Source organism: Papaver somniferum, chromosome 7 (genome assembly GCF_003573695.1).
Source record: "Papaver somniferum cultivar HN1 chromosome 7, ASM357369v1, whole genome shotgun sequence".
Lineage (NCBI taxonomy): Eukaryota > Viridiplantae > Streptophyta > Magnoliopsida > Ranunculales > Papaveraceae > Papaver > Papaver somniferum.
The window spans coordinates 64164589-64183261 of NC_039364.1; the positions used below are offsets into that span (position 1 = coordinate 64164589).

An 18673-nucleotide genomic window follows, 5' to 3' on the forward strand; every position below is an offset into this window, starting at 1 on the left:
GATCAATCTGTACAATTCTGGCCTAAACCAAGAAATGGCCATTCCAGTCTTGCTTCAGTCACAAAATGAAAGAGAAGGGTTGGTCTTAGGGAGGGAAGCGAAGAAGGTGTTGAGACCAGAATGGTTAATTCTGAAGGTGTGGCTATTTTATGACTTGTATCAAAATGGCTTGCGGAATGAAAGCTATCAGTTCCTTGGTATTTTCTGAATACTGTGTTGTTGTTCTCATCAAAACTTGTCGTTTTGTTGAAATAGGTAAAACCTATTTATACAAGTCACATTGAACGCACCCTGATCTCGTAGAAAGTAGGAGTGATTGAGTGATGGAGAAGTGAGGTTATGCGTAACTGTCAGAAACCATGTTCCCACTATGGAGGGAACTGGTTAGTTTATACCCACTACTTCTTGCCGCCACTAACTGCGCTGCTTTCTGATACTTTCTTATAATGGGCGTGTTGCACGCTGCACGCTGTAAACCGCCAGACCAATACCCTGATAAGCATCCCCCAGTTTGTGACATGTTTGATGTCTCGAGTGTTTTCATGGAAAACATGTAGCAGGTTGCTATGTGCGGCAAGTCAAAGTCAGGAGACTTGCCACAGGAAAATAACACGTGATGTTATTTGGCTTGTCTTAGTTGGTCGCCAAAAACTTTCCACATGCCTGTCAATTCTGTGACGAATTTGGACGGCTGAGATCGTAACTCATGAGAAAGGGTGGCCATTGATTATGGCCACATTATGTTGGCGCTTGATGGTAGCACAGTGGCGTCATTGGCACATGCCAATAGTGTAGCGGCATATAGCGGCATGCCAGTGGCATAGTGGCGCCTGGCATAGCCATGACAGCTATTTTGGCATATTGGTGTTAGATCCAAATATGGCTCTGGCAACATTGGCCCTGTTGCTATATCAAACTTAAGGCCTTAGGAGAATTACTTGACTTAGTTGGCGTGGAAACTTTAGCTAAATTAGGGTTTGGCATATCGAAATCCTAATTAGCGCGTGTGGCATGGCCGCGACACGGTGATGCTTTATGCAATCAGTGCCATGGCCATATTAAAGGAATTATGGCAGGCCATAATATGGGAATAACCACAGGCGCAAGGATGACCACGGGTGATTATAGAATGACGCCGTTTTTAGGGTTTGGCGAGTCCCACATGGCTCGTGGCATGTTGTAGGGACAAAGTAGCGTAATTGGGCCACGACTGGAAATTAGGATTTCAACTAACGCCACTAAGGCAGAGCCGTGTTTAGAATTCCCTAATTGGAATATGTTATGGCATTTGGCCACGAACAAGAAGTGGGTTAGCACGTTGGCGCGCTATTTATGGTACGTTTCCACGTTCGGCATGCTTTTGTGGAAAAGTGGCACGTTTGGCATGTTTGGCATGCCAATTAGCGTTTTGGCAACGCATGGCATGTTCGGCATGTCACTAATATGCCGGAGCAGAATGGCACGTTTGGAATGTTTGGCATGCCAATTAGCGTATTGGCGCGACTTTGGAAAGCCAATTTGGCATTGTGACCATCTGGCGCAACTTTGCCTCTTTTGATATTGTGGCAGGTTTAGAGCGACCTGATTGGTCGATTAGAAAGAGGGGTCGGCCAAGCATGGGTGTGGCCACACTTCTAGTGTGCGTGTGGCGGATTTTAAGCGACCTGATTGGTCGATGGAAATAGGGCCGGCAAGTATGGGACCAACCACAACTCATGTGCGTGTAGCGGGTTTAAGGCGACCTGATTGGTCGACGGGAAATAGGGGCCGGTTCGAGCAGCATGGGGTGTGGCCACTTGCAAGTGGCGCCGGCTGGCCTATGGCATGGCCACACCTCCCTTTGTTGCTGCTCCTATTCCGCGGCTCCTTTTATTCCTTGTTTTCTGATTGTAGGTAGGATTTTGCGCCTACTAATCCATGACGGATTAATTGCCTAGTTCGCCTAGGCTTAGTTTCGACAAGCGAGGTCTAATATACTGCGTAGGGCGTAAAACCGTAATTTTGTAAATTAGTTAGGGTAGTATCTGAATCTTGTGAATTATCACAAAATTGATTGAATTCTATGTGTTGACACGGAGTTCTTTAAGTTTATTTCCAGAGAGCAGTATGCTTTCCGATTGAATACTTTTGTGTAAGGACCTTAACCTTGATATTTGGAAATTCGTGCTACTCTGTTGTGAGTGAACACAAATTGTCATGCCATACCAATATTAAGGGTTCATCCGGGGAACATAGCACAGAAAGCATTCAAAGAAACTTATATTAACTGCATAATACATGCAAGGTGCCAAAATTTACAGAATATCTGGGGCTGTTGCTACGTGCACCATTCTGGATAAATTTCATGTGAATATATTGAGTTGCTCAATAAATGCGCCAGTGGAGAGGTTGAACACTCGTCACTTTACATGGGCATGTCTCTTTACAGAGTGACAGCATATTAAATGCAAGGTTTTACAATTTTAACCCTGAACTAAAAACCACCATCAACAAAAAACTTTTTTCATATTACTATAAATATGTTTTGAAAGTGTTTTTGAAAAAAAAAAAGGCACTACCAAACTCAGCGTAAGTCTTACTAGCTCGTAACCATATGTTTTTACAAGATAATTCTGACTGCGAATATTATTGCCTATTGATAGAGAGGTGGTGCTGGTGTAGATGTGATATTTTCGTACATATATCGGTATATGCATTTAAATATTGTTGCACTTCAACTGGGCAATGCTTATACTTTCCGATAACAAAATCTTTAGGTTTTGCAAAGGCTAGCTAAGTCTAGCAGACTCAGTGGTGTTTATGGATGGATAATATCTTACTCCCTCCGTTTCTAAAAATGAGTTAATATTACTTTTTTATTTTTTAACCTAAGTCTAGTAGGTTGGTGGTGGTTGGGAATAAAGAATATTCCATCTTTATATGCTAAAATGAAAAAGTGATATTAACTCTTTTTTAAAAATAGAGGGAATATTTGAAAGCTACGAATTACTAATGTATTTCACCAAAACCCAAAACCGATTTTCCTAATGCTAATTTATTTATTTTGCATACTTAAAATTACTATAAACAAGAAAAGGCAGAACATAATATGTTCAAGGCAGTGTGGGACGAGAAGAAAAATAAGAGGTGCAGAGGATTTTACTGGACTGTATAATAAGAACCAAATGAGAGAGCTGGAGAACATGAATAGCCCCCCTAAAATTCATCAAACCATATAAAAACCTTTAGTTTTATCTTATATTTTCTATCTAGTCCACTTAAATTTTAGCATTTAGTCCTTCAAAATCCCACGTGTTTTTTTTAGCCCCCCTCTTTGTTGTTGTCTGGCTCCTAAATGTAGTTAGAGTTGGAATGCAATTTAATGCGATCTGTTATACTAGTTTAATTAGAGCCAGCAGCAATTGATGAATACCGTTGAATCACTACCAATTTGTTTGTATATATGATATATCTGTAATGATCTGTGACTGTGAGCATCTATTTGGTAAACAACAACTATTTTTCTCATCTGTTTCCTTTTTCTTTTTTATAAGCAACAATTTCTGAAAAATATGTTATGTTGTTGGCAGTTGAGGACTTTGGATAAAGAGAACTTAAACTGGAGCACATTGATGTCACCATACACGCACTCATGTCACATGGGGAAAATTAAAGAAAAAAAAGGCAAAAGATGAAAATGATGGGTGCGTTTGTTAACAGATAAGTCCAGTGTGTCTGTCTAACCCGTGACCTCTTCTGATCTTTTGTGCAAGTGAAAAACCAAAAGCTAAATAACCAAGGACGAGTGGACTCTCTCTCGCCAATACAGAAAAAGGAGAGATAATAGACAACCACCGGTCAAAGACATGGTTTTTAAAAGCTAAACTGGCCAGAAAGTGTACGTGCAATCTCATCTGCACTTTTCTTAGTAAGCTCTTTTCTTGTACCTAGTCGAAACTATTCATCCTGTCTTTAATCTACAATACAGGGGCCTGAGTCTCCAAAAAAATATGAAGTTACTTCATTGCTGGCGCTTTAATCACTTTTTCAGCATCATTGAAAAGTGATGGCTTTGGTTTTGGGCTCAGCATCATTGTCCTTCCACTCCATTTTCTCAGGTGCATCAAAGGCCAAACTCTAAAGTAATGGCTTTTGTTTCAGCGTCCATATGAGAAATGAGAATGACAGTTATGCTCACGAGTGTGACCTCAACAGCCCGTGACCTCTACAGCCATGACTTGCAGCATAAAAGTCTGTCGTTCACAAGGTAAAAGTACGATGAGTTATGGCATTCGGGAAATCATTTTCTGAGCATTTGAGGAGCTACGATCATGGTTCGCGGTATCAAATATCGTATTAACCGTTGCTGATACAAACTCCATTTGGTAGATTTAGTGAAATTGTCTGCCACTATCCCATACAGGTTGTATTGCCAATTAAGGTATTTTTAGTTTTTATTGTGTTGAATTTATATATTAAATGTATAAAAGATAAATTAAATAAAACCGATTAAACCATTTTAAAACGTAATAGTAATTCTTTATACTCCATTTTAAAACGTAATGGTAATTCTTTTTCCACAAGCAGAGCGAGTATAAGTCAGTACCAGATTGTATTGATACGGTCCATATCACATTTACATTTACACCAGCACCCCTAGACGCTCTGGTTAGAAGATTGGATATCAATTATGACTCTCTCTGTATGTCAAGATAGCATGGCCGAGAAGAGCTTACAAGGGCACAACACACACACACAAAAGAATAAAAAAAGCACTGCCACTGTTGTATAAGCATGAATCATCTCTAAGTTTATAAACTTAATCACATACTTGGAAACCATAGTACAAAATTATTTTATATGAGTGAAAATTGTTTTTCAAATTTGAATTTTAAGAGGTGTATTTGGGTCATGCCTTTTTATCTAAGAAAATACTTGGTGCACAAGTATTATAAAGAGTTACCATTAAACACGAAGAGTCACTCATGGACAAAAAGACTCTTTGTAGAGTCACCGTTGACTATATATAAATCCACCTTTTATTCTAGTTTTAACTAGTTTTAATACATCTTTTACATGAATTTTTCTCAAGAGGTTTTACGGTGCATATGACTCATGTATGAAACTACAACATCCGTCACCCGCTGGCATAATGAAATTGTCGTACTACTTTCAGGATGATCGCCGTGTTTTGGAAAGCGACATCCATGGAACCATGAACGTTGTACGCATGACGAATTCGATAAAGACAGAGTATCCGATACTCTATTCAATCAACCAAAATCGAAAAATATTTTTATTTTTTTCTTAAATTATTTGTAATCTATCATGATTTCGGAAAAACTTAACCTTACATATATCCAACTTACTATTATGGGATCAAATGAGTATAAATTTAGAACTAAAAAACTATGTGGCAAACACAACCGAATAACCATTTAGAATAATCCCTTTTTATCATATAAAAGCAGGCTTAATCGAGGACTACACAAAGTTGATCCAGGACTAAATAATAAAACAAACTAGGGTTACTTATATATATTCCTAGTCAACATGAAATCAAAACTCTTTAAATCCATATATTTTTGTTAACTTCAGAATTGTCACTTCCAATTTTATTTATTAATAGGGGCTAATCATTTTTTTTCATTTTAATTTATTTTATTTTTATAAAAGATTCTAGGTTTGTTTATCCAAATCGTCAGAATCAACGATATTTCGACCATGATGGCATGAGATATCCCCAAATTTTCTGGAAAATGTTCTAAAAATATTGAAGGTCACTATCAAAAATCGTCATCATTATCTGATATACCATGACGACTTTTTCGACATTGCTAATTGAGGTACCAAGTTATTTGGTAGCGTACCGAGTTCCATATAGGATAAACATTTTTCGACTTGTCTTATATGGTTAGGAAAATAGTAAGTCATCATGGTTAAAATTTAGGACCATGACAACTGTAATGACAAATTATGCAAGCCCACATTTTGTTTCAAAGTTCAGAAGAGTCGTTATGGTTGAAATTAAAGACTACGACGACACAAGGTAACTCCTCAAGTTTTTAAGAATCATCGTCAAGGAACTGTACATCGACCAAGATGATCTTTCATGAAAATTTTAGCACCCTACAACTTTCTTGAAACTTATAAAAGTCGTCATGGTCATAATTTACCGAGCGTGATGGCTGTGTCATTTTTTAATAAAAAGATTTAAAAATTTAAAAATTAAAACTTGGAAAAAATGAACTTTAAGAATAAAATAAAAAACTTTTAAAAACTGTAAAAAAACTAAATAAGAAAGGAAATTTATAAATGAAAAAGCAGGAAGTTATTTATTAATCATCATCAAAGAAATTATTACATAAGAAACTCGTTAGGAGCCTAGCAACAAGCTGAGCCCCGATCCCCCTATGAATTACAATACCAACCCTATTAAAAAGAATGTTGCCAATCTTAGAATTGGCATCATGACTGGCTAGACAATTTTTCAACCTCTTTAAAAATCAAGATGTTATTTATAAATACAAATTAAAAAATATACATAAACTGGGGGACACATGTTATAATCTCAAGGAAATAGTCTCTCGAACACCCACCCTTTGGACATCCCTTATGAAGCCAATCTAGACGGGAATAATATTAATAGTCCTCGATTAAACCTTATTATAGAAATATAATCACTTAGATTTTAGATATCGGAATGGAACTGAAACCCTTTTCAAGGACGATTTTTCCGTCTTCACATTAAAAAAACAATAATAATAATAATGATACAAACAATAAAAATGGGTAGCTAGTTCAGTTGGTCATTCTTGTTTCTCACAGGTTTGATGCGTTCTGGGAGATCCGAGTCACTGATGACGCAGTACTGCAGAATTTGACATGAAAGATAGAGTTATTTTACCCCTTACGACATAATCAACTCCATATATCCGCTGTGATTCCCTTGGTTGGTTCGTGATGAGTAACCAACCCTGAGTAATAAAATAAAATACTCCATTACATGTTCAAATACTGCCGTATAAGTTTCCCATACCTTGAATAATAAAATAAAATAATAAACGGATCATGAAAAACGAGAGAGAAAAAGGGTGGGTGCAATGTGCAAAGGATAGAGAGACAGTCAATGCATAGGGAGGTGGTGGTGTAAAAGTGGGATACTGGGCGAGCATTACTGCACATTATATATATATGTGAGCGGGGATATACCTGTGCCTGTGCCTCGTTGCGTCGTCCGAAATTTATCAGAAACAAAAATACAAAAAGTTCCGCTCAAACTCTGAGAAGAATCAAAACTATTCGTTGGTTTTGTTTCCACATTACTAGAGAGGCTAGCTAAGCTTGATTAAGCTTAGCTAGAACGCTGCAGGGATAGTGTTGTGTTTGGATACTATAAGCATTTGATAAAGTGATTTATTGTAGCAGCAAATTTTGTTATCTATAATAATGGGGCAGGAAGAGTATGGACAGGAAAACTCAGAGTTTGATCATGGAGAGGAGGTAGTAGTACCGGTAGGAAAAGAAAAAGATGAAGAGATGGAGGTGGAGGTGGAGGTGGAGGTGGAGGTGGATAATCTTATCAGGATAAATAGTAAGCAGCAGCAGCAGCAACAGATTGAAGTTGGAGAAAATGATATTCTAAATATGGTAGCAGCTGCAGTTCATGTAGAAGAACTAGTTCTACCAAAACTGAACACTAATGTCGCTAAGGAAGATGAAAATCCAGAACTAGAAGAAGAAGATGAAGATGAACATTCATTACCATCATCGTCGTCGTCATCAGATCAGAGAAGTGTTTGCTTTGACGAAATCAAAGGTATGCATTTTTCGAATTCAGTTTCAAACTTCCAATTGATCACGGCTAGAACGAGCAAATATAATTTTACTTTATTTTTGAGCAAATTTAAAATCATTTTACGTGTAAGAAGACCAAACATACCCACCCTCGATTCTGTCGGGCGAGAAAAAAAATTGAGGGCCCCCTTGCTAGCTTTTCCTTTGTGGTACTATGTCTACTTCTTGTTGTTGGTGTGCTTGTGATTTCTGAGGGATATCTCAATCTTGCTATCATCTACTTCCACTCTAAAATCATGAAAAAATTCTACTGGGTTAAACCAAAAAACACAAGTTTGATTTATTTATGGAGGTTTTGAACATAAGAATTTAACTTGCTGGTCTCAGTCTCAGAAGAAGAGGTAACCAAACTCGGTCCAAGTTCTACCTCTAATTTCCATTACTTGAATTTTTTTTTTTTTTTTTTTTTTTACAGGCTAGCTAATTATGTCAAACTTCTTCCTGATTCTTCTTAATTATTTTTGTTATCTTCTTTTTCCCAATACTCATTTTTTATTTATCTCTATTTTAATGAATTTATTGCTCAAGTCAAACTTCATCTCAATTATTATTGCTATCAATATCATGCCTCAAATTTGAGGGGTTGTCAGGAATTTCAATGCAATAAAATGAAGTATTATCTGTTTGATGTTGATATTGATATTGCCCATGCTGGATCTTTATCTTCTCTAGTTGTACCTGTTTCATTATCTTATTACTATTACTACCATAAGTTTTGTAATTTTATCCCTTGCTTCTTAATTGTTCTAGCTTATCCTTAACCCATGTATTATTATGTTTGCTTTGCTCAATAGCTGTTTTCGATCTTTCATGCAAAAGAGTTTTTGATCTTAAATTGTTTCTTCTTAGGAATCGAGCAATCAAAAAACATGCCCATAAGAGATATTAATAGTACTTGTCGTCTTGAGGTTTAGAGTTTTACTCAGAAACAGCTAATAATTAGCTAGTGCCTATTGAAAGCTAATTTAGACCTTCAGCGGTAGAGCAGATTTTCAGTTTTTTTTGCAATAGTAAGACATAGATACAATTTAGACCACATCAGCTAATTAGTGGTCTTCTGATCAATCCTGACTTCATTAGTGTATCATTTCTGGCAATTTGGTGGTTGCCATAAATACAATTACGTTGCATTTTCTTGATTGAAGGAATCTGGAAGTGTCGACATTGCACTTGGACCTACCGAATGGAAAGTTGTTCTTCTAAGACTAAGATTGATCAGCATATTCAGAATCCTAAGGGACACTTCCACAGGACGACGGATATGGAAACACTAAGTCGGCAGGAGTACTGTTTTGTTGATTTAGAAAGGAAAGGTCAGTTGAATATAAATTAACAGAAAGGGCATGTAGCTTTTGAAAGGCTAGTCAAGATAATGGATCCTGTATCTACTTCCAGCTCTGGCTTGTTTGTTTACGGATTCTGTCATAGTTCCAAGCGTAATCTTATGTGTGTAGCAAGGTGGTAGGTAATGAAAGTGGCGTTCAACAAAAAATGGAGAGGAACATACACAATTTGAGGTGCATATGAATTAGGCAAAACCTACAGATTTAGAGTGTGGATCTGATAGCTGTGTTGATCAGGTGGGGAACAGCATTAGTTGACTTGCTAGTTGGGTGCATAAGTGAACTTAAAACTCAAAAACATAATTTGAACAGTACAATCTCTATGTGGTTGTGTCATAGCTTGCAAATCATTCATCCACCTGTTTTTCAATATTTTACATTTACAATTCTTTCTTTAATACATTGTTCGCATTATCACTAACCAAATGTCTAAATTTGGCATATGATTGTAGCTGCTGTTTCCACTGGCAATGGTACTAATAGGACAAATGAGATAGGGTCTCCATCTGCCGAGCATTCCACTGCTGGGAATGCACCAACCAAAGATGAATTAGAGGTTGAAGTGAGTAGCCCAAACGCTGAAAAGAGTCTGGTTAATGGAACAAATCTCCACGAGACTCTAATAAATGAAGTAGAGCAAACTGGTTTTCATGTTGAAAGTCCTTTAGAAAATGGGTATTCGAATGTCAAACTTGTCGGTAATAAGCATGTACAATTTGGAGAAGTTGAAGTGAGTAATACAGAAGAAGTAATTGAATGGGATGTTGAGAGAGTAATAGAAGAGCAGGAGACACATGATCTGATCTGTCCTAACTGTAAAGCCTGCATTACGAAGAGGGTTATCTTACGCAAAAGGAAACGATCAGTGCCCATTACTGAAGATACTAGAGAACCTAAGAAATTTGGAACCCCGACTAGATCGATTTTGAAAACTGATCCTTCTATCAGTTCAAGTAACAGTCAAGGTCACTATGCAGGTGCTATCCCTGGTGCACCTGACACCAATGAAAGAAGAAATGATGTTTTCCGATGCTTCTCGTGCTTCAGCTTTTTCATTCCAACAGGTATATCTCTGTGATATTGTACACAAACTATCATATTTGTCTAATGGTTTATTGGTACCACCATCATGAAGAGTCTCTTGGTTCTTTATTGTTGATTTGTTCAAGGAAGAATCACCAAATTCAATTTCTTTGCTGGATTCAACAGTGGCTGGTTTTAGGTTATTTCGGTGTTTTGGATTTGATGATGAAGAAAGTCTTTCGATTTCGCAGCCTACACCTTCACCAAATCAGGGAACCCGATTGCCTAAAGAAGTGAAATTGGTGGGCGAAGTGCCCCGAGACGGTAAAAGAACAGCAGATTCAGGTACCGCTGAATCTTGGTTTGCATTAGAAGGATAACCCAGAATCATTCTTATACTGTCCTATTTTAATGAATTTTCCACCAGCAGCATTTTTGCCTCCATTGACATTACTATTAAAACCGATAGACTAGAGAATCTTGCAGTGTTTTATATTTGGCACTCTTTCTACGAGTGGCTGGGAGCAAACAAACTATGCACTACGATAATAATCATATCATCCGAACACTAACGAAATTAAGGTGGTCCTGCTAAGATAACTGGACTTGTTGCTTGAGTGAACCCCTGATCTTAGAATGTCCAAACTCCATAGTCTGGGTTGATTCTCCCAATTCATGCACAATAAGTACCTACTTAGGATGATACGAGTAGCTGTATTAGTTTGACTTAGCAAAAAAAATAAAAAAGAGTAGCCGTATTAGAATATTCCATTTTCATGTTTGAAATTTTTCCTCATATTTGATATAATATTTGCAGATGCCAAGAACGAGTCTATTCCATCACTGTCGACGACATTTCCATTCCTGGAACCAGCTCACGGGAATGACCAAGTGAAGGATGCAATTGGGGAAATAGAGGTGGAAGAGCAAAATGTTATAGTTTCACCCTTGCAAGGAGCTACTACTATGGAAGAAATTCAGAGAGACACAACGGAGAACCTCAAGAGTAGCAGGAAAGAGATCGATGGAGGTATAGTTGTTCGTCCTTGTATGGTGGTTGAAATCCTTCACTGAGTATATGCAATATATTGATACTTTTTTCACTATTACCGTAGGCAAATATTCCAATACTCCTAACGAAGTGGATGGCAAAGGTATTCTGACCTTGTCTGAAAATGATGCTTTGCTGCTTCGAGACAGACGAGATGGCATTGGAGGAGCAGAACATGTACCTATCAAGAATATTCCAGGTATTACTAGTTATGAAGACGATATATATTTCCAAACCGAATGGCATATTTTAATGTCATAATGTATAAACCTTTATACACAGGGGGCGATGTGATACTTGATATTGTAGACGCGCCAAAAGGATCAGGTTATTCACCTAGTGTGCAACTCAACATTGTTCCAGCTGCTCCATTAGTTCCACCAGCCAGGGGAACTGAATCCTTAGCAAATGAACAAGGAAGTGTTACAGCTACAAGATCCCGTGAATGGGATATCTTAACAAGCATTGTATACGGTGGGTTAGTTGAGGCTATTACGAGTTTGGGTGTTGTTTCATCTGCAGCTGGTGCTGATGCCACCACGTGTAAGTATTCTACAACTTATCCTTTTAAAAATTCCAAATCACAGTGTGATGGGAAACTCCATAATTCGAAATTTGCTTTACAGTGAATATAGTAGCTCTGGGAATGGCGAGTCTTGTGAGTGGACTTCTCGTTATTATTCATGGGGTGAGTGATTTCCTGTTAAAGCACTACTGGTTGATTAATGATATGATATTTGTTCAACTTCACAGGATATCGACTTTTATATGCTTTTATGACATATAACTGATTTGCATTGCTACTAACGAAAGAGTAGGATAGTGGAAAATAATAAAAAAACAAGATGCTGATGTTGATCATTTTCATTAGCTGCTCCAAATTTCTAGATCTCGGTTGCTTCTGTAATCTTGATTTTGTTATTTCTAGGTTCCACAATCTATAGATTCTTGCATGCTCAAGTAATTTGCTGAAGCTGATTTGCATGTGACGCGTATAATCTTATAGTCAGAGATTTGGAGTGCGACTTTGTGCAGCCCGACTGAATCAGGGTGCACATTATGTACCTTCTTAGTGGATACTTTTAAAATGGAATGTTTGTTTTCTTTAATTGTAAGTCAACTAGAAGAAAAGTTTTATAGAAGAGAAAAAACAACCAAAATTAATTTCTGCTAAATTCTCAAATCAATGAAAAGGTACGGAACGTGCATCTTGGTTTATTCGGGATGCACAAAGTAGCATGCATTTTGTTTTTTTATTCAGGTGTTCATCACATGAACCAAAAGATGCCTTTCTTGTGTTTGATGTTTATGCATGCATTTACAGCTTGGGGAACTGAAAAGTGACCAACATGAAAGGGTCACTGAAGTGGAAGATGAAAAAGTTGATCGATATGAAGAATTACTTGGACGTAGACGTAATTTTCGAAGGCATGCAATAGTTGTGGTGCTATCATACCTAGTTTTTGGGCTATTGCCTCCCATCATTTATGGCTTCTCATTCCGCAACAGCAATAACAAAGATTACAAGATGTTGAGTGTTGCAGCTGTTTCTTTGATATGCATCATTTTACTTGCTATTGGGAAGGCACATACCCATCGACCACCACGGAGTAATTCATCTTACATTAAGACCACATTGTACTTTGTCAGCATCGGATTGGCGGCCTCAGGTCTTTCTTTCGTCCTCGGTGAGGTGGTTAAGAAATTGCTGGAGAAGTTTGCTGTGTTGGAACCAAATGCATCCTTTTCACCTTCCGCACCGTTGTCATCTTTTCTGCTTGGTCAAACTATACCATGGATAGCAGAATCATCAGCCTGGGCATCGTATTGATTGACAGGAATTCTGAGATAGTTGATCAGAATATGGTCCAGCAGATTTTGTGCTGAAGGAAGAAGTTTCTGTTTTCGGTTGATAAATGTCACTCGTTTTCTTATACTTAATTTTGTGTTTTTGTTCTTTTTTTTATTAAGAGAGAGGAACTCGCAAGATCGATGTGAGGCTTGTTATATCGTTGCTGCTTTTAATTAAGAACCATAATATTGGGCATACCAAAATCTTCCAAGGCATACTGAATGAAGACAAAAAAGGTTGTGAAATAACAAAATCAGATAACCCCTTAACCCAAAAATTCTTTAATGGCAAATCTGCCATTTACGTATTAGTGTTAATAATCTTGATTAGTGATTAAATATTTTGTTTAGTGATTAAAATAATTTTCAGAATTATAAGAGTTGTTTAGATGAAAAATTTGAGGAAAAAAAAATCAAAGTTTTGGTTTGGTTAAGAAGGAGAGAAAGAGAAGGAGAAAGTGAGAAAATTTTAATTCTTGATTCAATGGAGGATGAGGAGGGTCATCATTCATCTAAAAAACCTAGGAAAATACATATCAACTACAACAATGATCCAGAAATGACTGATTTCTTAGATTATGAGAATGATTTTACACCCACTCAAACTCAAGCTCAAACTCAAACACAAACTCAAGATGATGATTTTTATGAGCCAAATCCTGATGATGAAGACATTGATGAGGAACCCAATGCTTCTAATACACAGGTACACTTATATCCTATACTTAATCTCACTTTTATAGCTCTCAATTATCAAAAGTTAGGTTTTTTGAATCATGGTTCGGCGAAACAGGTTGAGGTTCGGCTCACATCTATGAGCCGAATCTACCAATTGATTAACGGTTCGGCTTACTGAATTTGTTTACTGCATGCGCCGAACCTATAATTTCCAATTCCAACCCTTTTGCTAGACACTAGTTCGGCTTATATGAAAGTTTCATAGTAAGCCGAACAACATCCTGAATAGACCGGAATAGAATCATTACTAATTCGGCTTATATATCCAAAATTGTATGTGCCGAACATAATTTTTTAATTTCTGGGTTGAAATATTGTTACTAGTTCGGCACATATGGAGAATATCGTATCAGCCGAAACCTCTTATGTTCAAGGTTCGTCACATAATATGATTATCGTCTGAGCCGAATATGAATTTGTTAATTTTTGGGTTAAAATATTGTTCGTGGTTCGGCACATATTGAGGATATCGTATAAGCCGAAACCTGTAAATGTTTATAGTTCGACACATAATGTGATTATCGAATGCGTCGAACCTTGTTATTATATTCCCTTTCTAGTGTTTAACCTTGTGATATTCTTTGTAGATCGTGCTTGGACCCATGGAAAATCAACCTGATCCAGTAGACATAATTCACGAGGATACCAAAGGATCACTTCCAAAATGATTTGGTATGTAAGAACCTTTTGTCTACCTTAATGTTGTCGGAATATTCCAAAGTTTTTCTTACAAATTACTTGTTTTGGAATGAACGTAGATATGGAAAACTAAAACAGAAGTTCTGAATTGGCTTGAGGAACACGCGATGAAGATAAATTGTGTACTAGTTAAAGGACAACAAAGCCGATGGGATCGGTTTGAAATGATTTGTGAGCGTAGTGGAACCGACGCTAGCAAGGTTAAAAAGGGTACTGTATACGTTGGGAAGACCGGGAGAAAGAATAGGACGAAGACGAAGAAAAGAAATTGCCCTTTCAAGATCGTTTTCAACCTCAAGAATAAGTCCATGAACAAAGAAGATCAATATTGGATAATGAATTAGATCTTATCTTCAACGTTGGATAAGAATATTGGATACCAAGGTCCATATTAAACTCATTAAAATCAATTAGATCTTATCTTCAACTTCAAGAGAATGAAAAGAAAAACACAACGTAAAAAGAATGAGGTCATTCCGACATCGGACGAAAAAGTTATGGCCAAAACAAGATCGAAAAACTTGAGTGTGCAAAGAGAAGGTTCGGCTGATAACTCAACAACACGAGATAGCCGAACCTAGAGCCTGCAAATCAATATTTTCGAAGTGTTTACAGAGAGAGGTTCGGCTTGAAAGTGATCTAATCGAGTCAGCCGAACCTGATAACTACCCGGGGTAAATTTCACTTCTCAGGTTCGGCCGGGAAGGTTTGCAAGGTATTAGCCGAACCTGACACTGTTCTGGGACGTATTCAATACACATTTTGAGGTTCGGCTAAAGATTGACATTTACTGTTTAGCCGAAATGTTCATAGACACTTTCAGGGTAAAATTTCAAGAACAGTTCGGCTCAAAACTCAACTCAATTATCAGCCAAACCCGCTACTGTAATCGTCAAAAACCCTAAGTTTTTAGCAATTTAACCCATTCAATCCATGAAAAACAACAAATAAAAGATTGGGTTTGTAGGGAATACCTTCTTATCCTCATTTCAGTATTTGGAGCTTCAAATGGTTGAATTTCCGATTCAATTTCTGGTTCAATTATAGTTTTTATACCTTCATCTTCAATTGATTCTTCTTCTTTAATTCATGGATTGGAAGAGGATTTAGAACACCTGACGTTTGCTTTTTTCTTTGTACGATCTATTATATAGTTCAATTTAACCGATGATCGAAATTTCACGAATCGATAATTAATTACAGTGATGAAAAAATAATCCGAGAGAAAAGGAAGGTGGTTTAGCTGGAGGAAGAAGAAGAGATGTTTAGGATAGTGTATTTTTTGATTTTAGGTTCAAGGGTATATAGGTAATTGAACTACTCAATAGACACCCCTTATAAGGTCACCTAGGATGGGAAAACTATTTTGTATGCCTTAAAAGTTTTTGGTATGCCTAAAATCATAGTTCTTAATTAATGTACTAAAGAGTTACTGTGGCTCTAGTTAACAAATAAACAGAGACGGAAAGACTAAAGAGTTAATACAAGGACTATGGCTCTAGTTAAGAAATAAACAGAGACGGAGAGAATTCATCAGATTAGTGTTTGTAATGTACTATTGGAAGCTGTTTCATTCTTAGGTAAAAATTCTCAAAAGTGGACGCAAAAATTTCATCAAGTGGTTATACTTATTGAGATGTGCTCTAATTCTTGTGTGGATTTCCTAAAAATTTCCAGATTTGAGAATTCAAATGAATGGCGATTTAGGTTCATTTGTATCCCAAGTGGTAGAGCTGGTTCAATTTGGATTTCTTTCTGGTCTTCATGGGTTACAGCTACTAATCAACCACAAATTTTTGTTTCGCAATCTAATGATTTTCCTCTTCTGGAGTGCAATGTACCTCATATGGACTGCAACGAGGATCTCTATTCTTTTAGTATTGCTGTGGAAGCTCATGGCTCTCATTCTGGTTTGAATCGTATTGCAGCAGAATTGATAAAAGAACCATCATTTGGGGCATACAAGATAATTTTGGGGCATACAGACTTATTATGCCATCCAATGCAAGATGCTAAGGGGTGTCCTAGTGACGCTTAAGTTACTGTAATACCCTTCCATAGTTTAAATTACATTACTACCCTTCCACTTAATTAAATTCTATTCCTAAAACTCTCCCACTAATTAACCCATCTCCTAATTAACTATCCTCCCACTAATTAACTAATTAACCCACTAATTAATCCTAAAACCGATACTTAAGATTATTTTTTTTTAAGTTTTAAAAACCAAAAACCCTTCTCTCTCCCTCTTCTTCTCATCTTCTTCTCCAAAATTTCTGAAAATTATGAAAATTTCTTTGTTCGATTAAGTTCTCGATTAAACACATACATGGCACCTCGTGTTAAGCGATGCCCTAGAAATACGGTGTCGAATTCTGGTGTTGCTTCTGTAGCATCTCAATCTAGGGTTTTTGGAAAAGATGGAGATGAAGAGGATAGTGGATTGATTGGTGTTGGGGAGTGAGAAATATACCCTGATTCTATAAAATTTCACATAGAAATGTATTTACCACAAACCCATTGCTTGGTTTTTCGTATTTCGTTGATTTATGACATGTAATCGAAGATTCCTCTAGGTTTTGGTAGTTCCAGAATAGTGTTCGGCTCAAATTTAGAAGCCGAACTTAATTTTTTTTCTTCTAAAGACGAAGAACAGTTCGGCTGAAAAACATGTTGTGTTTTGAATATGGAATCAGCCGAACCTATATGTTCGGCTTATAAATATTTTTATGATAATCATCCGAACTTGAATAATCTATCTTACACTGTTCGGCACATTGTTCGGCTCATTTTGATAAATATCGAATGTGTCGAACTTGACTCTGTGTATGGGCTAATAGCTTCCTACAAACTTGTCCATTTATAGGTGACTTATCACATTGTTTAGTAGAATCATAATTATTATTTTTTGGAAAACTAATTAAGGTTTATCATTTGTTTTAGCACCCATCCGGGAAAATTCAAAGACAAGCTTAAAAGGAGAACAATGGAAGTGACTCCTTCTGATTCAAAAACTCCCAAACCTCGAGGTGGTGGCACTAAGAACTTGCATGCAGGGAAAATGGGAATTGACACGACTTTCTCTTTGCCTGTACAACAAGAGTGTGACAGTGATGAAGATAAGGATGATGATGATGAAGAGGAAGAACCACAAGAAAAACTACAACAAGAAACCCAACAAAAACAAGAGAAGGGGAAGAAGAAAGCTGATACATCAAGGCAGAAAGGTAAGAACATTCCTAGTGATGATATGTTATACGTGAATGCGAGGATGGTTTGCCCCATGGTCTTCCGGAAGATGGTGTAAGAGTGTTGATTGACTACAAGGAGTCATGGGTGAAGAGAATCTATGAGACTCCGTATCACAGAGGTGCAGTACGCGTACTTAGACACCAGAGTGCCGCATATTGGGATATTTTCAAAGAGGCTCCTAAGGTGGTGGCTTTAGTACAGGGTTCTTGTTTATGGCCTACTATTTTATATGCACAAGAGGAATTTGATGCAGTTACAAACTCAACATTTTGTGAGAGACTTTGTCCGGAGACTTACACATTTCATCTCCCCTTTGGCGAGATGTCAATTACTCCCGATGATGCACAAAAAGATTAGTGGTCTTAGAATGAAGGGGAAAAATGTGAACTCAGCGGTTTATGAAATGACTTGGGATGAGTTGTATTTACTTGCTGAGGAAACTCTAGGTTGGCCAAAATACAAGACATAATTGGAGTTTGTCTGCGCTGCTAAAGAGGTGAAGTTTGTGGATTCTAGCACAAAGAAGTTGAAGAAAATCAAGTTCACCGCTTTGAAAAAGTATTTTGGAGACACAAAGGAGAAAATTTCAAAGGGAGAGATGGTTATGGACGAGGTCACAGCTAGGCGCACTGCTACCGCGTATTTGTTGTATACTTTAGGAAGTGTTATATTTCCTGATAACAGTGGGAACAAGGTTAATGCTCAATACCTTCAATTGTTAAGGGATTTGAAAAGCTGCCACAAGTACTTTTGGGGAACCGCGGCCCTTTCTTTCCTATTGGAGCAACTTGGAACTGCCTCTAGGTTAACAAGTACAAATATTGGAGGTTATTTCACCATGCTTCAGGTAAGTTTACACACTTTAATTCTATTTTCATGA

At 37.2% G+C, this 18673-nt stretch overlaps 1 protein-coding gene across 1 annotated transcript; it reads left to right on the forward strand.

Annotated features, from left to right (window-relative positions):
- Nucleotides 1–7571: 7571 nt before the first annotated feature.
- On the forward strand, nt 7572–13308 carry LOC113297479 (membrane protein of ER body-like protein). The gene is made up of 9 exons (XM_026545962.1): nt 7572–7798; nt 8982–9149; nt 9632–10243; nt 10389–10547; nt 11020–11232; nt 11318–11452; nt 11536–11796; nt 11880–11941; nt 12578–13308. The coding sequence occupies exons 1-9, from the start codon at nt 7627–7629 to the stop codon at nt 13082–13084; spliced, it is 2289 nt and encodes a 762-aa protein (XP_026401747.1). The 5' UTR covers nt 7572–7626; the 3' UTR covers nt 13085–13308.
- The last annotated feature ends 5365 nt before the right edge of the window (nt 13309–18673 follow it).